Here is a 22212-nt window from a genome sequence, read left to right as displayed (position 1 = left end):
TAAATTTCTGAGTGGTTTTTAGAAAAAAAAATTGCAAGTTAAGTGGTCATTGCACAGATATCATCCCTCCCCTACATCTATCCCACCCTGTCCTGCTTCCGTCCCACCTCAGACAAGGAAGTCCACTCCCTCATCTTATCCTCCCCCCCCCCCCCTCACCCTGCCGTTTGGACCCCCTCCCGTCTTTGAAGCTCCCTCTCACCCATTGCCTGCTCCCACCTTGCTCTCCTCTTTAACCTATCGCTCTATACCGGCATCTTTAACTCACCATTCAAACATGCTCTGGTCTCACCTATTCTCAAAAAAATCAACCTCGACCCTTCATCACTCACTAGCTACCGCCCCATCTCTCTTCTCCCATTCACCTCCAAATTACTTGAACGACTGGTCTGCAGCCGTCTCGCAAGCTACCTCTCTGACAACTCCATCCTTGATCCACTACAATCTGGCTTTCGCCCACTCCACTCCACTGAGACTGCCCTGGTGAAAGTCACCAATGACCTGCTTTCAGCCAAATCCAAGGGCCACTTCTCTCTGCTCATCCTTCTCGACCTCTCTGCTAGCCTTGACCCGTGGATCATCCTCTCCTCCTCCGCACACTCCAAAACATTGGCCTCTCTAGTACCGTCCTTTACTGGTTTACCTCTTACCTCACTAACCGCTCCTTCTCTGTGTCTGCCTCTGGCACCACCTCACACCCTTCCATCCTTCCTGTTGGTGTCCCTCAGGGTTCTGTCCTAGGCCCCCTTCTGTTCTCCTGTACACCTCTTCCCTGGGTGCGCATTAACTCGTTTGGCATTCAATACCACCTCTATGCTGATGACACACAACTCAACCTCTCACCTCCTGATCTGTCCCCCTCTGTCCTCTCTCAGGTTTCCAGCTGCCTCTCTGTCATCTCCTCCTGGATGTCTAAGTGCTCTCTGAAGCTCAACATGGACAAAACTGAACTGATTATCTTTCCCCCAGACAGAGCAACACCCCCTACAAATATCTCTATCACTGTTGACAACACAATCATCTCCCCCATTCCCCAACTCTGCTGCCTGGGTGTCACTCTTGACTCCTCTGTCTCCTTTGCACCCCACATCCAAGCACTGGTGCAATCCTGTCGGTTCCAGCTATGCAACATTGCTTGCATCAGGCCATTTCTCTCCCAGAGTGCAACTAAACTTATCATCTACTCACTGGTCATCTCACAACTCGACTACTGCAATGTTCTCACTGGCCTCACTTGCTCCCATCTCGCTCCCCTCCAATCTGTCCTCAACTCCGCAGCTAGGCTCATCTTCCTTTCCCACCACTCCACATCTGCCACTTCCCTTCGACAAAATCTACACTGGCTCCCATTACCCTACAGAATCCTCTTCAAACTCCTCACCCTCACATACAAGGCCATCTCTAATTCCACTGCTCCCTACATCTCCAACTTCCTCTCCTTTCTTACTCCCTCCCGCCCACTACGGTCGGCCAATGACCGTCGCCTCTCCTCCGCCCTGGTCACTGCTTCCCATGCACAAGTTCAAGATTTAGCCCGTGATGCACCCCTTCAGTGGAATGCGCTTCCTTGCTCAATTAGACTCTCCCTAACCTTGCAAAGCTTCAAACGGGCACTGAAAACCCACCTATTCATCAAAGCGTACCCTTCCAATGCATAACCCAGTCCTGAGGCTGCTCCTCCTTCCCCCTGCCTCATGCGTTCACCATCTCTGCTTTGCTTACATACTGCCATATCTCCAGAAGGATATTAATACATTAGAGACTGTACAAAGAAAGGCAACTAAATTGGTGCATGGTCTACACCACAGAACTTACCAGGAAAGACTAAAAGATCTTAATATGTATAGTTTGGAGCAGAGAAGGGAAAGGGGGACATGATAGAAACTTTCAAATATATCAAAGTAACAAGTTACAAGAGGGAAGCATTCTTCAAATGAAGAGATATTAGAACACAAGGACATCCACTGAAACTGGAGGTAGGTAGGTTCAGGGGAAACTTGAGGAAAAATAAGAATTTACTCACCGGTAATTCTATTTCTCGTAGTCCGTAGTGGATGCTGGGAACTCCGTAAGGACCATGGGGAATAGACGGGCTCCGCAGGAGACTGGGCACTCTAAAGAAAAGATTAGGTACTATATGGTGTGCACTGGCTCCTCCCTCTATGCCCCTCCTCCAGACCTCAGTTAGGGAAACTGTGCCCGGAAGAGCTGACATTACAAGGAAAGGATTTTTGGAATCCAGGGTAAGACTCATACCAGCCACACCAATCACACCGTACAACTTGTGATAACCTTACCCAGTTAACAGTATGAACAACAACTGAGCCTCACTCAACGGATGGCTCAGAACAATAACCCTTATTTAAGCAATAACTATATACACGTATTGCAGAAAGTCCGCACTTGGGACGGGCGCCCAGCATCCACTACGGACTACGAGAAATAGAATTACCGGTGAGTAAATTCTTATTTTCTCTGACGTCCTAGTGGATGCTGGGAACTCCGTAAGGACCATGGGGATTATACCAAAGCTCCCAAACGGGCGGGAGAGTGCGGATGACTCTGCAGCACCGAATGAGCAAACACAAGGTCCTCCTCAGCCAGGGTATCAAACTTGTAGAACTTTGCAAAGGTGTTTGAACCCGACCAAGTAGCCGCTCGGCAAAGCTGTAAAGCCGAGACCCCTCGGGCAGCCGCCCAAGAAGAGCCCACCTTCCTTGTGGAATGGGCTTTTACTGATTTTGGATGCGGCAATCCAGCCGCAGAATGAGCCAGCTGAATCGTGCTACAGATCCAGCGAGCAATAGTTTGCTTTGAAGCAGGAGCACCCAGCTTGTTGGGTGCATGCAGGATAAACAGCGAGTCAGTCTTCCTGACTCCAGCCGTTCTGGAAACATATATTTTCAAAGTCCTGACTACGTCCAGCAACTTGGGGTCCCCCAAGTCCCGAGTAGCCGCAGGCACCACAATAGGTTGGTTCAAATGAAACGATGATACCACCTTTGGGAAAAATTGGGGACGAGTCCTCAATTCTGCCCTGTCCATATGGAAGATCAGATATGGGTTTTTACATGACAAAGCCGCCAATTCCGACACACGCCTAGCGGATGCTAAGGCCAACAGCATGACCACTTTCCACGTGAGATACTTTAGTTCCACGGTCTTAAGTGGCTCAAACCAGTGGGATTTCAGGAAATCCAACACAACGTTAAGATCCCAGGGTGCCACTGGTGGCACAAAAGGGGGCTGAATATGCAGCACTCCCTTAACAAACATCTGAACCTCAGGCAGTGAAGCCAGTTCTTTTTGAAAGAAAATGGATAGGGCCGAAATCTGGATCTTTATGGACCCCAATTTTAGGCCCATAGTCACCCCTGACTGTAGGAAGTGCAGGAAACGACCCAGCTGGAATTCCTCTGTAGGGGCCTTCCTGGCCTCATACCAAGCAACATATTTTCGCCATATACGGTGATAATGCTTTGCTGTTACGTCTTTCCTAGCCTTTATCAGCGTAGGAATAACTTCATCCGGAATGCCTTTTTCCGCTAGGATCCGGCGTTCAACCGCCATGCCGTCAAACGCAGCCGCGGTAAGTCTTGGAACAGACAGGGCCCTTGTTGCAGCAGGTCCTGTCTGAGAGGCAGAGGCCATGGGTCCTCTGTGCGCATTTCTTGCAGTTCCGGGTACCAAGTCCTTCTTGGCCAATCCGGAACAATGAGTATTGTTCTTATTCCTCTCTTTCTTACTATTCTCAGTACCTTGGGTATGAGAGGAAGAGGAGGAAACACATATACCGACTGGTACACCCACAGTGTCACTAGGGCGTCCACAGCTATCGTCTGAGGGTCCCTTGACCTGGCGCAATATCTTTGTAGCTTTTTGTTGAGGCGGGACGCCATCATGTCCACCTGTGGCAGTTCCCATCGCTTTGCAATCTGTGTGAAGACTTCTTGATGAAGTCCCCACTCTCCCGGGTGGAGGTCATGTCTGCTGAGGAAGTCTGCTTCCCAGTTGTCCACTCCCGGAATGAACACTGCTGACAGTGCTTGCACGTGATTCTCCGCCCACCGAAGAATCTTTGTGGCTTCCGCCATTGCCATCCTGCTTCTTGTGCTGCCCTGGCGGTTTACATGGGCGACCGCCGTGATGTTGTCTGACTGAATCAGCACTGGCCGGTTTCGAAGCTGGGGCTCTGCTTGACTCAGGGCGTTGTAAATGGCCCTTAGTTCCAGTATATTTATGTGTAAAGAAGTCTCCAGACTTGACCACAGCCCTTGGAAGTTTCTTCCCTGAGTGACTGCCCCCCATCCTCGGAGGCTTGCATCCGTGGTCACCAGGACCCAGTCCTGTATGCCGAACCTGCGGCCCTCGAGAAGGTGAGCACTCTGCAGCCACCACAGAAGAGACACCCTGGCCCTTGGGGACAGGGTGATCAGCCGATGCATCTGAAGATGCGATCCGGACCACTTGTCTAACAGATCCCACTGAAAGATCCTTGCATGGAACCTGCCGAAGGGAATGGCTTCGTATGAAGCCACCATCTTTCCCAGGACTCGCGTGCAGTGATGCACCGATACCTGTTTTGGTTTCAGGAAGTCCCTGACCAGAGATGCTAATTCCTGGGCCTTCTCCACCGAGAGAAACACCTTCTTCTGTTCTGTGTCCAGAATCATGCCCAGGAAAAGCAGACGCGTCATAGGAATCAGCTGCGACTTAGGAACATTCAGAATCCAGCCGTGCTGTTGCAACACTTCCTGAGAGAGTGCTACGCTGATCAACAACTGCTCCCTGGACCTCGCCTTTATGAGGAGATCGTCCAAGTACAGGATAATTATAACTCCCTTCTTCCGAAGGAGTATCATCATTTCGGCCATTACCTTGGTAAATATCCTCGGTGCTGTGGACAGGCCAAACGGCAACGACTGCAACTGGTAATGACAGTCCTGTACCACAAACCTGAGGTACTCCTAGTGAGGTGGGTAAATGGGGACATGCAAGTAAGCATCCTTGATGTCCAGCGACACCATAAAATCCCCCTCTTCCAGGCTTGCAATAACCGCTCTGAGCGATTCCATTTTGAACTTGAATTTCTTTATATAAGTGTTCAAGGATTTTAAATTCAGAATGGGTCTCACCGAATTGTCCGGTTTTGGTACCACAAACATTGTGTAATAGTAACCCCTTCCCTGATGAAGGAGGGGGACCATGATAATCACTTGCTGGAGGTACAGCTTGTGAATTGCCGCCAGTACTACCTCCCTTTCCATGGGGGAAGCTGGCAAGGCTGGTTTGAGGTAACGGCGGGGGGGAGTCGCTTCGAATTCCAGCTTGTATCCCTGAGATACAATTTGTACAGCTTAGAGATCCACCTGTGAGCGAACCCACTGGTTGCTGAAGTTTCGGAGACGCGCCCCCACTGCACCTGGCTCCGCCTGTGGAGCCCCAACGTCATGCGGTGGATTTAGTGGAAGCAGGGGAGGACTTTTGTTCCTGGGAACTGGCTGCATGGTGCAGCTTCTTACCTCTACCCCTGCCTCTGGCAAGAAAGGATGCGCCCCTGACCCTCTTGCCTTTCTGAGAACGAAAGGACTGCATTTGATAATACGGTGCTTTCTTAGGCTGTGAGGAAACCTGAGGCAAGAAAATCGACTTTCCAGCTGTCGCTGTGGACACGAGGTCCGATAGACCGTCCCCAAACAATTCCTCACCCTTATAAGGCAAAACCTCCATGTGTTTTTTAGAATCAGCATCTCCTGTCCATTGCCGAGTCCATAAGACCCTCCTGGCAGAAATGGACATAGCATTAATTCTAGAGCCCAGCAGGCAAATGTCCCTCTGAGCATCCCGCATATATAAGACGACGTCTTTTATATGGCCCAGGGTTAGCAAAACAGTATCCCTGTCGAGGGAATCTATGTCGTCTGACAGAGTATCTGTCCATGCTGCTACAGCGCTACACATCCAGGCTGAAGCAATAGCAGGTCTCAGTAGAGTACCAGAGTGTGTATACACTGACTTCAGGATTGTTTCCTGCTTTCTATCCACAGGCTCCTTTAGGGCGGCCGTATCCTGAGACGGCAGGGACACCTGTTTAGATAAGCGTGTCAGCGCCTTGTCCACCCTAGGGGATGTTTCCCAACGTAACCTGTCCGTTGGCGGGAAAGGGTACGCCATCAGTAACCTCTTAGAAATCACTAGTTTCTTATCAGGGGAACTCCACGCTTCTTCACATAATAAATTTAATTCATCAGATGGGGGAAAAGTCACTGGCTGCTTTTTCTCCCCAAACATATAAACCCTCTTGGTATTAACAGGGTTAATCTCAGAAATGTGTAATACATCTTTCATTGCAATAATCATGTATCGGATGGCCTTGGTCATTTTAGACTGTAAATGTGCCTCATCATCGTCGACACTGGAGTCGGACTCCGTGTCGACATCTGTGTCAACCATCTGAGATAGAGGGCGTTTATGAGCCCCTGACGGTTTCTGAGTCGCCTGGGCAGGCGCGGGCTGAGACCCCGGCTGTCCCAAGGCTGCAGCGTCATCAAACCTTTTATGTAAGGAGCTTACATTGTCGTTTAAGACCTTCCACATATCCATCCAATCAGGTGTCGGCCCCGACGGGGGCGACACCACACTTATCTGCCCTTGCTCCGCCTCCACGTAACCCTCCTCATCAAACATGTCGAAACAGCCGTACCGACACACCGCACACACACAGGGAATGCTCAGACTGAGGACAGGACCCCACAAAGTCCTTTGGGGAGACAGAGAGAGAGTATGCCAGCACACACCACAGCGCTATATAACACAGGAATTTTCACTTACGGTATAATAAGTGATTACCCAATAGCTGCCTTATATGTTTTATTTGCGCCTAAATTTATGTGCCCCCCCCTCTCTTTTTTACCCTTCTTGTACCTGGATACTGCAGGGGAGAGCCTGGGGAGCTGCTTCCAGCGGAGCTGTGAAGAGAAAATGGCGCTGGTGTGCTGAGGAAGAAGGCCCCGCCCCCTCAGTGGCGGGTTTCTGTCCCGCTTTCTGTGTAAAAAAATGGCGGGGTTTTTTACATATATACAGTGCCAGACTGTATATATGTATTTTTATTGCCAAAAGGTACTTCAATTGCTGCCCAGGGCGCCCCCCCCCCCCCCCCCAGCGCCCTGCACCCTACAGTGACCGGAGTGTGTAAGTGTGCTGGGAGCAATGGCGCACAGCTGCGGTGCTGTGCGCTACCTTAAATGAAGACAGGAGTCTTCTGCCGCCGATTTCGTCGTCTTCAAGCTTCTGTTCTTCTGGCTCTGCGAGGGGGACGGCGGCGCGGCTCCGGGAACGGACGATCGAGGACAGGTGCCTGTGTTCGAACCTTCTGGAGCTAATGGTGTCCAGTAGCCTAAGAAGCACAAACTAGCTGCAAGCAGGTAGGTTTGCTTCTCTCCCCTTAGTCCCACGTAGCAGTGAGTCTGTTGCCAGCTGAAGCTCTCTGAAAATAAAAAACCTAACAAATACTTTCTTTACTAGTAAGCTCAGGAGAGCCCACTAGGAGCACCCAGCTCTGGCCGGGCACAGATTCTAACTGAGGTCTGGAGGAGGGGCATAGAGGGAGGAGCCAGTGCACACCAGATAGTACCTAATCTTTTCTTTAGAGTGCCCAGTCTCCTGCGGAGCCCGTCTATTCCCCATGGTCCTTACGGAGTTCCCAGCATCCACTAGGACGTCAGAGAAAATTACTTCACAGAGAGAGTAGTGGACAAGGGGAATAGTCTCCCAGCAGAGATGGTAGAGGCTAAGATAGTTGAGCATTTTACACATGCTTGGGATAGACATAAGGAATCGGATATCCTTACAAAGAACTAAGGATCTAATTAGGTTTGAGGTAACGATAAGGTTAAAAAAGGAGAAGACTAAATACAGATGGAGCTGCACTCATCTGAGGCGGCTCCATCGCATACGAGCGTGACTAGGCGATTGTCCACTTACTGTAGTCACTCCGGGAGTGCACTGAGACGCTTCCATTCTGGTGAATGGAGCGCATGCATGTGACGGACGCGCACGCGCCCCGGACCCAGCGATAGGCATGCCAGGCACAGACGGAGCCACAATTAGCGTGGCTCCATCTGTAGGCCAAGTGGTTCTTATCTGCTGTCAAATTCTATGCTTTGCTCTCAGAGTTCTCTATCGTGCTTTTGTGGATTTGGCACTTAAAGCCTCTAGTCTAGCCCCTGTTCTGATAGCTCTTGAGGTCCTAAGGCTGAACATAATCAACACAGAAATCGCTGACTAATTGTAGGAAGCATATCAGCGTTATTATACTCGCTGCAGATAGAAAAGTTGCAAGAAATGGTCGAGGATTGGAAGAGTGTGAAATTAAAACAAATAATAATCTCAAACACCAAATACTGTAGTTACACATCTACTCGGTTCGACTCTGAATTCTACCCGTGACTTAACATTCAAATCACGTCATGAGAAGTTTTTACGTACGATGGTTTAATAGTGAAGGAATGTTTCTCATGAATGAACGCTCCAGCTAATCCACCTGCTCCAGAGTTCAGGTACTGAAAAGTGATAAAAAAAAATAAGATTTTACTCACCGGTAAATCTATTTCTCGTAGTCCGTAGTGGATGCTGGGAACTCCGTAAGGATCATGGGGAATAGACGGGCTCCGCAGGAGACTGGGCACTCTAAAAGAAAGATTAGGTACTATCTGGTGTGCACTGGCTCCTCCCACTATGACCCTCCTCCAGACCTCAGTTAGGTTACTGTGCCCGGAAGAGCTGACACAATAAGGAAGGATTTTGAATCCCGGGTAAGACTCATACCAGCCACACCAATCACACCGTATAACTTGTGATACTATACCCAGTTAACAGTATGAAATATAACTGAGCCTCTCAACAGATGGCTCAAGAATAACCCTTAGTTAGGCAATAACTACATACAAGTATTGCAGACAATCCGCACTTGGGATGGGCGCCCAGCATCCACTACGGACTACGAGAAATAGATTTACCGGTGAGTAAAATCTTATTTTCTCTGACGTCCTAGTGGATGCTGGGAACTCCGTAAGGACCATGGGGATTATACCAAAGCTCCCAAACGGGCGGGAGAGTGCGGATGACTCTGCAGCACCGAATGAGAGAACTCAAGGTCCTCCTCAGCCAGGATATCAATTTTGTAGAATTTAGCAAACGTGTTTGCCCCTGACCAAGTTGCAGCTCGGCAAAATTGTAAAGCCGAGACCCCTCGGGCAGCCGCCCAAGATGAGCCCACTTTCCTCGTGGAATGGGCTTTTACTGATTTAGGATGCGGCAATCCAGCCGCAGAATGCTCCAGCTGAATTGTGCTACAAATTCAGCGAGCAATAGTCTGCTTAGAAGCAGGAGCACCTATTTTGTTGGGTGCCTACAGGATAAAAAGCGAGTCAGTTTTCCTGACTCCAGCCGTCCTGGAAATATAAATTTTTAAGGCCCTGACTACGTCCAGTAACTTGGAATCTTCCAAGTCCCAGTAGCCGCAGGCACTACAATAGGTTGGTTCAAGTGAAAAGCTGATACCACCTTAGGGAGAAACTGGGGACGAGTCCTCAATTCTGCCCTATCCATATGGAAAATCAGATAAGGGCTTTTACATGACAAAGCCGCCAATTCTGACACACGCCTGGCCGAAGCCAAGGCCAATAACATGACCACTTTCCACGTGAGATATTTCAAATCCACAGTTTTAAGTGGCTCAAACCAATGTGATTTTAAGAAACTCAACACCACGTTGAGATCCCAAGGTGCCACAGGAGGCACAAAAGGGGGCTGAATATGTAGCACTCCCTTTACAAATGTCTGAACTCCAGGCAGTGAAGCCAGTTCTTTCTGGAAGAAAATCGACAGAGCCGAAATCTGGACCTTAATGAAACCCAATTTTAGGCCCATAGTCACCCCTGACTGTAGGAAGTGCAGAAAACGACCCAGCTGAAATTCCTCTGTTGGGGCCTTCCTGGCCTCACACCACGCAACATATTTTCGTCAAATACGGTGATAATGGTTTGCGGTTACTTCTTTCCTGGCTTTTATCAGCGTAGGAATGACTTCTTCCGGAATGCCCTTTTCCTTTAGGATCCGGAATTCAACCGCCATGCCGTCAAACGCAGCCACGGTAAGTCTTGGAACAGACAGGGCCCCTGCTGTAGAAGATCCTGTCTGAGCGGTAGAGGCCATGGGTCCTCTGATATCATTTCTTGAAGTTCTGGGTACCAAGCTCTTCTTGGCCCATCCGGAACCACGAGTATCGTTCTTACTCCTTGTTTTCTTATTATTCTCAGTACCTTTGGTATGAGAGGCAGAGGAGGGAATACATAAACCGACTGGTACACCCACGGTGTCACTAGAGCGTCCACAGCTATTGCCTGAGGGTCCCTTGACCTGGCGCAATATCTAGTTTTTTGTTTAGGCGGGACGCCATCATGTCCACCTGTGGCCTTTCCCAACGGTTTACCAACAGTTGGAAGACTTCTGGATGAAGTCCCCACTCTCCCGGGTGTAGGTCGTGTCTGCTGAGGAAGTCTGCTTCCCAGTTGTCCACTCCCGGAATGAACACTGCTGACAGTGCTAAGACGTGATTTTCCGCCCATCGGAGAATCCTTGTGGCTTCTGCCATCGCCATCTTGCTTCTTGTGCCGCCCTGTCGGTTTACATGGGCGACTGCCGTGATGTTGTCTGATTGGATCAGTACCGGCTGGTTTTGAAGCAGAGGCCTTGCCAGACTTAGGGCATTGTAAATGGCCCTCAGTTCCAAAATATTTATGTGTAGGGACGACTCCTGACTTGACCAAAGTCCTTGGAAATTTTTTCCCTGTGTGACTGCCCCCCAGCCTCGAAGGCTGGCATCCGTGGTTACCAGGACCCAGTCCTGTATGCCGAATCTGCGGCCCTCTTGAAGATGAGCACTCTGCAGCCACCACAGTAGAGATACCCTGGTCCTTGGAGACAGGGTTATCAGCCGATGCATCTGAAGATGCGATCCCGACCACTTGTCCAAGAGGTCCCACTGAAAGGTTCTTGCATGGAACCTGCCGAATGGAATTTTGCTTCGTAAGAAGCTACCATTTTTCCCAGGACTCGTGTCCAGTGATGCACCGATACCTGTTTTGGTTTCAGAAGGTCTCTGACTAGAGATGACAGCTCCTTGGCTTTCTCCTGCGGGAGAAACACTTTTTTCTGTTCTGTGTCCAGAACCATCCCCAGGAACAGTAGGCGTGTGGTAGGAACCAGCTGTGACTTTGGAATGTATAGAATCCATCCGTGCTGTTGTAGCACTTCCCGAGATAGTGCTACTCCGACCAACAACTGCTCCTTGGACCTCACCTTTATAAGGAGATCGTCCAAGTACGGGATAATTAAAACTCCCTTTTTTCGAAGGAGTATCATCATTTCTGCCATTACCTTGGTAAAGACCCTTGGTGCCGTGGACAGTCCAAACGGCAGTGTTTGGAATTGGTAATGGCAATCCTGTACCACAAATCTGAGGTACTCCTGGTGAGGATGGTAAATGGGGACATGTAGGTAAGCATCCTTGATGTCCAGGGATACCATGTAATCCCCCTCCTCCAGGCTTGCAATAACCGCCCTGAGCGATTCCATCTTGAACTTTAATTTTTTTATGTATGTGTTCAAGGATTTCAAATTTAAAATGGGTCTCACCGAACCGTCCGGTTTCGGTACCACAAACAGCGTGGAATAGTAACCCCGTCCTTGTTGAAGTAGGGGCACCTTGACTATCACCTGCTGGGAATACAGCTTGTGAATTGCCTCTAGCACAGCCTCCCTGCCTGAGGGAGTTGTCGGCAAGGCAGATTTGAGGAAATGGCGGGGGGGAGACGCCTCGAATTCCAGCTTGTACCCCTGAGATACTACTTGAAGGATCCAGGGATCCACCTGTGAGCGAGCCCACTGATCGCTGAAATTTTTGAGGCGGCCCCCCACCGTACCTGGCTACGCCTGTGGAGCCCCCGCGTCATGCGGTGGACTCAGAGGAAGCGGGGGAAGAATTTTGATTCTGGGAACTGGCTGACTGGTGCAGCTTTTTCCCTCTTCCCTCGTCTCTGTGCAGAAAGGAAGCGCCTTTGACCCGCTTGCTTTTCTGAAGCCGAAAGGACTGTACCTGATAATACAGTGCTTTCTTAGGCTGTGAGGAAACCTGAGGTAAAAAATTTTCTTCCCAGCTGTTGCTGTGGATACGAGGTCCCAGAGACCATCCCCAAACAATTCCTCACCCTTATAAGGCTCTATGTGCCTTTTAAAGTCAGCATCACCTGTCCAGTGTCGGGTCTCTAATACCCTCCTGACAGAATGGACATTGCATTAATTCTGGATGCCAGCCGGCAAAATATCCCTCTGTGCATCCCTCATATATAAGACGACGTCTTATGTTCGCAAAATAGTATCCCTGTTTTTTATCAGCAGGTACCTTCAAAGTGGCCGTATCCTAAGACGGCAGTGCCACCTTTTTTGACAAACGTGTGAGCGCCTTATCCACCCTAGGGGATATCTCCCAGCGTAACTTATCCTCTGGCGGGAAAGGGTACGCCATCAGTAACTTTTTAGAAATTACCAGTTTCTTATCGGGGGAACCCACGCTTTTTCACACTTCATTCACTCATTTGATGGGGGAACAAAACACTGCCTGCTTTTTCTCCCCAAATATAAAACCCTTTTTTAGTGGTACTTGGGTTAATGTCAGAAATGTGTAACACATTTTTTATTGCCGGGATCATGTAACGGATGTTCCTAGTGGATTGTGTATATGTCTCAACCTCGTCGACACTGGAGTCAGACTCCGTGTCGACATCTGTGTCTGCCATCTGAGGGAGCGGGCGTTTTTGAGCCCCTGATGGCCTTTGAGACGCCTGGGCAGGCGCGGGCTGAGAAGCCGGCTGTCCCACAGCTGTTACGTCATCCAGCCTTTTATGTAAGGAGTTGACACTGTCGGTTTATACCTTCCACCTATCCATCCACTCTGGTGTCGGCCCCACAGGGGGCGACATCACATTTATCGGCATCTGCTCTGCCATCACATAAGCCTCCTCATCAAACGTGTCGACACAGCCGTACCGACACACCGCACACACACACACAGGGAATGCTCTGACTGAGGACAGGACCCCACACAGCCCTTTGGGGAGACAGAGAGAGAGTATGCCAGCACACACCAGAGCGTTATATAATTTTGGGATTAACACTATATTGAGTGAATTTTTCCCAATAGCTGCTTGTATATACAATATTGCGCCTAAATTTTGTGCCCCCCCTCTCTTTTTAACCCTTTGAGCCTGAAAACTACAGGGGAGAGCCTGGGGAGCTGTCTTCCAGCTGCACTGTGAAGAGAAAATGGCGCCAGTGTGCTGAGGGAGAAGCCCCGCCCCTTTTTCAACTGACTTTCTCCCGCTTTTTCTGGAATACTGGCAGGGGTAATTTTACATCTATATAGCCTCTAGGACTATATATGATGTAGATTTGCCAGCCAAGGTGTCATATATTGCCCTCAGGGCGCCCCCCCCCAACGCCCTGCACCCTCAGTGACCGGAGTGTGAAGTGTGCATGAGGAGCAATGGCGCACAGCTGCAGTGCTGTGCGCTACCTTGGTGAAGACCGAAGTCCTCTGCCGCCGATTTTCCGGACCTCTTCTTGCTTCTGGCTCTGTAAGGGGGACGGCGGCGCGGCTTAGGGAACGAACACCAAGGCCAGTTCCATGCGGTCGATCCCTCTGGAGCTAATGGTGTCCAGTAGCCTAAGAAGCCCAAGCTAGCTGCAAGCAGGTAGGTTCGCTTCTTCTCCCCTTAGTCCCTCGATGCAGTGAGCCTGTTGCCAGCAGGTCTCACTGTAAAATAAAAAACCTAAAATAAACTTTCTTTCTAGGAGCTCAGGAGAGCCCCTAGTGTGCATCCAGCTCGGCCGGGCACAGAAATCTAACTGAGGTCTGGAGGAGGGTCATAGTGGGAGGAGCCAGTGCACACCAGATAGTACCTAATCTTTCTTTTAGAGTGCCCAGTCTCCTGCGGAGCCCGTCTATTCCCCATGGTCCTTACGGAGTTCCCAGCATCCACTAGGACGTCAGAGAAATTCCAATTAGCGACATTCTCAAAAATGACAAAATTATTGTTATTTTTTATTATTGTACCGTATATTTTGGTAATCCCGCCACAAAGACCATGAAGCACAGCAAACATGAATCATGTAAGAGAGAAAGGGTAGGAACAGTGGGGCAGATGGTACATTATCACCTTCCCCTTATCACTGCTTTATCACTTCTCCAGGCTTAATACATCTGCCCCCCTGTGCTGTAACTGATAGAAAAATGCTCCTTATAGTTTAAAATCAGCATTTAATATGATCATGTTCACTGCACCATTAAGGGTTTTTACGGTGAACTATTCATTGGGTGGTGGTGCTGCTGCCTGGCTGCCAAGCTAATAACCAGACTGTGGATATGAAACTATACTATTAGAGTCATTGGGCTTCTTCTGCAGACAAGATGATGAATCCAAACATCAGTAGTTTGTGACATATTGGAATTTGGTACCAAGAAGCAGTAGAGCAATATCAGTGATTCGAAAATTATCATATTATCACCATATATGATGTGGATGACATACACTTATTTATTAGTTACATGAGATAGTAGACTAGGGTTGGGAACCTATGCCTTGTACTATCCTGGTTTATGGGGTGAGGCAGAATCGTACTGGCCCAGCTGGGTATTTCTGGGATCTGCTGCCAGTCTGTGTATTCCGGGAAAATGTTTTGGGGCACCCAGCTCTCTGCACTCGCATATACATACAATTGGCATTCCTGTGTGATTGTGAAGTCAGTGATGGGAATTGTACAGCTAGATCCACGGTTATCTTGGCTAGTTTGCTGCGCCTAGGCACACCATGGTTTATTTACATAAACCATTCATCTATTGTTCTCAGCTGCAATACAATACAGAGAACAATTCAGCAGGGGATTAAGTCATTATAGCAGGGGATTAAGGGGGTCATTCCGAGTTGTTCGCTCGCTAGCAGATTTTAGCAGCATTGCACACGCTAGGCCGCCGCCCCCTGGGAGTGTATCTTAGCAGAATTGCGAACGAAAGATTAGCAGAATTGCGAATAGAAATTTCTTAGCAGTTTCTGAGTAGCTCGAGATTTACTCCTACACTGCGATCAGCTCAGCCCATTTAGTACCTGGTTTGACATCACAAACACGCCCTGCGTTCGGTCAGCCACTCCCCCGTTTCTCCAGACACTTCTGCGTTTTATTCTGGCACGCCTCCGTTTTTCCGCACACTCCCAGAAAATGGTCAGTTTCCGCCCAGAAACACCCACTTTCTGCCAATCACACTCCGATCACTTCAACGATGAAAATTCTTCGTTCGGCCGTGAGTAAATCTACTAAGTTTTTTGCTAAAATACTTAGCGCATGCGCATTTTTGCCTTAATCGCTCCGTTGCGAAAATCGGAAACGAGCGAACAACTCTGAATGACCCCCTAAATCTGACTGCCCAATCTCAGTTAATCCTATTAAAGGCCTGGATAAATATGGACCCATCTGTATGTGTGGGAGTGGGTGAAGTGAAGCGGATGCCTCTAAACACTGTCTCGGTATTCATAGACCTGCAGCGGATCCTGGCAATACCACAGTGGGCCAGCATGATTCTGGGTGGAGGGTCACATTCAGACAGTTTTCTTTGGTGGGTGACTTGTTTTCAACTTTTATAAAGAGCTTACACTACATGATTTGTAATGACTGAGTATTGAGCACTGTATTTACACCATACTTGCCTACCTGACCCTCTCCATTAAGGAGAAAATGCTCTGTTCCTGGACTTTCCTGGTAATGTATGATTGCCATCACCTGTGGTGAGCTAATTAATTGATAAGAAAGGTGTTTCACCACAGGTGATGGCAATCATACATTACCGGGAAGGTCCAGGAACAGAGCATTTTCTCCCTCATGGAGAGGGTCAGGTAGGCAAGTATGATTTACACCCCTTGCACAGCCCCCAACTGGTCTTCATAGTTTCACATTCAAAGTGTTATATACTGTACCTCTCTAATGCTAAATGTTTTATTCTGAATACAAACTGAAGATCATTTCAAATGTTTTATGTCACCAGTTTGATGTGTTGGCCAAATGTTTTTCTGATTCCCCATGTTTTGTTATAAAACTGCTTCACTCAGGATGACAGCGTCCATTAGACTGATTTATTTTGTGCACTTAACTAAGAGAACAAGCACCTTATAGGAACACCAACAGGCGAAATCCACTTCCCAGTCATGCAAGTGTAGTTCAACGTTGCCAACAGCATGGGCCAAATCAAAGCCAACAAAACAACCCTGGGGGAGACATAACTAATTAATATTTCATAGGACCATTAACGAGTTAATGCATTTGTTTCCGTTTTTGTTTTATGGCACTGCAGTTGGACAATATGACACAAGAGGGCAGTGTTGGCATAAATATAAACATTTCATTAAATAAGATATGAAAATCTACATGCCATATTAATAGATTCAGTGTTCCCATTTTAATAATCAGACAGCTGGAAGACATTAACTATGAAAGGTGGGATGTTAATTCAATGTAACAAAGCAATTTTTAGTTTAAGCTGAAGCTTAACATATAAAGCACATGTTCTCTTATCTATGATATTCCTACTGTAATATCACACACATACTTGTACACGCAGGTGTTAAAATACAGCACCAGTTGAAGCACATACAAAACCTTGTACTTTATTCCTGCTTTTGACAGAGAGTTCAAAAGAGTGTTCTGAAAAGCATCATGTACTTTTGTACTTAATGAGCGCACCTATAGAACTGCATTATATTGTACCCAGCGGTAACGCTGCAGGCAACGCTGAAATTGACATGGAGGAAAGCAAGGCGAATATTTGTCAGGATGTCTAGATGTGCGGGTCCATTCACTTACATTATTTTGTTAGCGATCACTGTAAAAGCACGTATACTAGGCTTTAGAAGCGCATTTTGAAACTTTAAAATGTTCAAATTATTATTGTAATAGAAGCTTTTACTGTCACTTACTCTTACATTCTTTTACAGATATGGACGCAATTATGGTTTTAATTTTGTCGTTGAATTTTCAACATTTCACAACAACTCCATTTCTTTTAAAGCTGCCAAGAGATTTGTTGAGAATGTTTGTTAGCTAAGATTATAATAGTTAAGCATAATAATAAAGAATTACTTTTTATAACAAGTGCAGCAATGAGATTGGAACTTGTCATAAATAGCCTTTCTACTTCTTATAAAGAGAAACGGAATAGTGTCAGCTCATAGGGTTAGTAAATAGGGACTCAAAAAGAAAACCGGGTGTGGTATGGAGGGCCAACCAGCGACCACACTTAGGTCGACAGTGTCTAGGTTGACCACTATTGGTCAACCTAGACACAGGGATGCTAGGTCGACATGTTCTAGGTTGACAGGACAAAAGGTCGAAATTATTTTTTCCCTTTTTTTGTTTGTGACTTTTTCTCCATATAGTGACCGGGAACCCCAATTAGTGCAACGTGTCCCCTCGCAAGGCTCGTTTCGCTCGCCATGCTTTGGGCAAGGTGCCTCGCTCCGCTACCACTGTGCTCGGCACAGGTTACTATTCCCAATCATAGTCCACGTGGATCGTTAAGTATGAAAAAGTAAAAAAAAAGAAAAAAAATTGTGAAAAACTCATGATGACCAGTTGACCTGTCGGCCTAGAACATATCGACCTAGAAACCCTGTTGACTTAGTTACTGTCGACCAATAGTGGTCGACCTAGACATTTTTAAGTGTGGTCGACCTAGAGACTGGATACCAAGAAAACCACCTTAATTGGGGATGCGGTCAAGATCCCGTCGGACAGAATCCCGGCAGTCGGAATACCGACACCGGAACCCTGACTGGCACAATCCTGACATTCTTCCTCTGTGGGTGTCCATGACACCCATAGAGGGAGTATAAATTAGTGTTCCGAGCGTAGCGAGGCACCGTGCCCGCAGAGTGGCGAGCGTAGCGAGCCCGCAAGGGGCTGCGTTGTGCTTGCCCCCCTGTTGGGATTGTGCCAATCGGGATTCCGGTGTCGGGATTCCGACCGTCGGGATCCCGTCCGGCGGGATTGCGTACTGATCCCCTAAATTGATGTGCTGTTTTTTTAATGAAATTATCCTTTATCAATAACTAATGGTTCAACGTATTATTTTGAAGTATAGGTTAGTTCAAGGCAAAGTGAGTCTGAAATTTAAATTGCAGGTTTATGGCCCCACTATGGGGCTGATTCAGAGATGGCTGCAGCTGCACATCCGCACGCAGTGGTCACGTCCATCTGGTCTGGTCATGTGCACTGGCTGCAGTGTGCGTGCGCAACCCTTCTCCATGTGGCAATGAAGAGTTGGGGGATCTTGGCGGGCCAAACATGGGCCATGAGTGTTTTCATGGCGGTGTATGATGTCAACGTAGCCGCTCTGATTTAAAAATGGCAGTGGACCGCCTGACGGCGCTGCCAGGGGTCAACCTTAATTGGATTGCGGGCGCATCATGAGGTGGCCCGTCACACATGCTGGGTGGCCTTGCCCTTTGCTGGACTGCCCCCAGCATGTGAGGAGATGGACGCAGATCTGGCTGCGTATGCAGCAACTTGCATCCATCTCTGAATAAGGTCCAATGTGCACAATGCCTAATAATGATCCCATTGAAATCAAAATGGTAAATTACATTGAAAGATGCCACTATCGGCCTGCGTGTACCATTACTTTCCAAACTCGCCAGCAGGCACCATGACAAAACACTTACTGATACAATACCTGGCTCATAGGTGTGCACAGGGTCTTGATAATCGGTGTGCGAGCACCAAAGTCAAATGACAGCCAGCTATGCCTCCAATTCATAATATGACACACAGAAATGTCTCCAACTGATAATGTGCCACACATCTGAGCTCTAAACTCATATGATGTTATCTCATGGAGGTTTGGTGCACTATGGTGCTGGAAGGGGGGCGTGAGGAGGGGAAGGGCAAATCTGAGTGCCAAATATAATAGGGGAGGGGCCAGCCACCGGGAAGTAGGCCAATCAGTGACATACCGCCAAGGACTTTAGCAGACACCCTGTAAAGATTACTCCTGGAATTCCTGCTCCATACTCTTGTGCACATCAGAAACTGGGAACCAAACCTTCACTATAAAAGGTAATGCCAGGACACCAGCCAATCTTCAGTTTACTGAGCTTTATTTCTGTAGTATTGTTGGATATCTTTATTATAAAGATTGCAGATGTTTGACCCTTATCATTTCTGACTGCAGTACACCTCAGTTCTGGAAACTACGTTTACTGTACATGCACGGGTATTATTTTATTCAAGTTCTATACATTTAGGGGGCTATTCAGACCTGGTCGCAGTTTTCTGAAAAATCGCAAATGGCTGATTTTCATAACACTGTGCTCACGCAGCGGCCGCAGTTTGTATGCAATCATGAAGTGATTGCATTCCAGAAGGATGCATTCGCATAATGACTGACAGGCGATGGACGTCTGGGGTGCGGTGACGCGCATGGGGGGCATGGACCAGACGTAGCATGGCTGTTTTCATGGCCGGCCGATGACATCGCCTGCACTTTCTGTGATCAGAAACATGGCGGTGCTGCATAGGCATGGGTCAACCTCTATTTGTTTGTTTTTGCGATGTGAATGCAATTAAATTGCGATCGCATTGCTGGGCGATGCTACACATGTTGGGGGCCCCTGCCCTGTGCTGGACGGCCCCCAGCATGCGAATTTAGTGGTCACAGATTTTGCTAATACTCCTGGCAGGCTCTCAGTGAATAGACAGCTGTTGGGTGCCGCATCCTGCTCACGCATGTGTCCCAAGTCCTATTTATTTATTTATTTATTACCAGTTATTTATATAGCACACACATATTCCGCAGCGCTGTACAGAGAATATTTGCCCATTCACATCAGTCCCTGCCCCAGTGGAGCTTACAATCAATATTCCCTATCACATATACACACAGACACATTCACGCTAGGGTTAATTTTTGTTGGGAGCCAATTAACCTACCAGCATATTTTTGGATTGTGGGAGGAAACCAGAGTACCCTGCAGTATTGTGCGTGTGACCCGTAATGACACACATGTGTATGACGTCAGACGTGCAGAGAGGGGAGCCGGGACGCTCACAGAGAAGAACATGAGGTCTTGCCATTTGCAGTCTTTTTTACATTTAGTATATCAACCACCTAAAATTCTAATCAGGCGGGGGGGGGGGGCTAGTTGGACACTGTTATTTTAAGTATAGTTTATAACATCCGCCTTCTACAATCATGTCTGTGGGGTAGGCACACACTGACTGGTGATATAGCAATATGCTATTATACTCTATTTTGTGTATAGGAGATGCCTGCTATAATCAGTGGGGCACTGATATATAATCAATACAGTTACACTGACTGAGGGATGTAATAATGGGGATTATAAGGGATGGGGGACCTGCAAGTGTGCTACATATATAACACTAATGTCATTGGGTATAATAATAATTATTATAAGGTATGTGTGCTTGAATTATATATACAGTAAATGCCACCTGCCCTGCCCACTGATGTAGCACATCCCCCATCCATTATAATGCCCATTATTGCACACCTCAGTCAGTAACTGTATTCATTATATACCAATGCCTTTAGTGTGTCTCCATTGTATCATTGTGTATCAATGTCTACACCCTCCTCACTGATTGTAGCAGGCACTTCAATCAGTGAGGGGAGGAGCGTAGTCAGAACTTTGTGGGCCCAATAGCAACATTTTGAAGGGACCCCCGTCCCAATGCTTCTAGAGAGACACTTCTCTGCAGCAGTTGTTCATTTTATGCCCTGTAATAGTGCCCTAGTTCAATTTCTGAACCATAGTAGAGCCTTATTCAATGTTATGCCCCATAGTAGTGCCCTAGTTTCTTTTATGAATCGTAGTAGTGCTTAAGTTCACCCTATGTCACATTTCGGAGCTGCCAGTACACATTTTGCCGCACATTACCCCCAATTCACGTTATGATATATAGTGCTCCCCGTTCATATTGTGCCTCATTACAGTGCCCCGGTTCATATTATATAACATTAAAATGCCCTCTAGTTAGATTTATACCACACTACAATGAGCAGGTGCAGGGGCATACCTAGATATATTGCAGGCCCCAAGGAAAAAGGTTGTAAGGACCCCTATGTACCACCCAATGGCAAAAAATATATATAACACATGTAACGTTGACAGGGAAGGTGGGCCCCTCTCAGCTCTGGGCCCCATAGCAGCTGCACTGCCTGCACCAATGGTAGCTACTCCCTTGTCACTGATTGAGGGGTTTTCTAATGGGTATTATAAAATGCTGTTATAAAATGCGGTCAGTGAGTGAGGGGGATAATAATGAGTATTTTAGGTGATGGGGCTTGCTACAATCAGGAATCCTGGGTCACTCATATTCAATGCAGTCAGTAAGTGAGGGTGTAATAATGGGGTATCGGGATGTACTACATTCAGAAAGGGGAGCACTGACATAAAATGCAGTAACTGTTTTGTGTAATAATGGAAATTAGAGGTGAGGGGACATGGTGCAATCCAGGCTCGGACTGGGCCACCAAGGAGCTGGTGAAATTACGGGTAGGCCCCACTGATTCTTAGCCATGCCCTCTTTTGTGTGAGATTTGGGCTTACTGTAGCACTGTGGTGCCCGGGGACCAACGCTGCGAGGAGCTGCTTGGCCATATAAATCTATGGTCCCGGGAGGGAGGGAGGCAGGATGCACTGGTAGAGTCAGCTGAGGGGCAGGAGAGGCGCACGCTGCGCTCTCCTCCCCAGCCCCGACACAGGTGCAGCAGAAGAGCCTGGACGGCAGCGGAGATTATATCCCTCCCCACAGTTTTGCTGCGGATGACTCAGTTACAACAGTCACGGGAGGTGTGGAGTGGCAACATATGACCCATCTACACTCACCGGATTGGACCTCTGCGGAGCGGAAAGGATCCGGGACACGGGATACGAGGTGGAGCTGCAGCTGGCGGGAAAAAGTGCAGAGCGGCGAATGAGGAGCGCTGACTGGCTCCCTGCATACAGCAGCCGCAGTGTCCCTGACACCCGGAGACAAGACATTGGGACTGGTAGAGGCAGTGCAGCCCCTCTAGTGTCCGGAGGC

The 22212-nt window shown here is 48.0% G+C and overlaps 1 protein-coding gene across 6 annotated transcripts in view; it reads right to left on the bottom strand.

Annotated features, from left to right (window-relative positions):
• KYNU (kynureninase) overlaps positions 1-22212 on the bottom strand; it is a 302382-nt gene that overhangs the window by 108827 nt on the left and 171343 nt on the right. For all 6 annotated transcript variants that reach the window (XM_063933729.1, XM_063933730.1, XM_063933728.1 and 3 more), the window contains exons 9-10: positions 16275-16373; positions 8488-8561 (exon numbers count right to left, since the gene is read on the bottom strand). In XM_063933729.1, the coding sequence (XP_063789799.1) occupies positions 8488-8561; positions 16275-16373 (173 nt within the window). The remainder of the gene's footprint in view (positions 1-8487; positions 8562-16274; positions 16374-22212) is intronic.

This window comes from Pseudophryne corroboree, chromosome 7 (assembly GCF_028390025.1).
Source record: "Pseudophryne corroboree isolate aPseCor3 chromosome 7, aPseCor3.hap2, whole genome shotgun sequence".
Taxonomy (NCBI): domain Eukaryota; kingdom Metazoa; phylum Chordata; class Amphibia; order Anura; family Myobatrachidae; genus Pseudophryne; species Pseudophryne corroboree.
The sequence above is the reverse complement of the archived record's forward strand: the minus strand, read 5'-3'. Positions and strand labels throughout refer to the sequence as shown.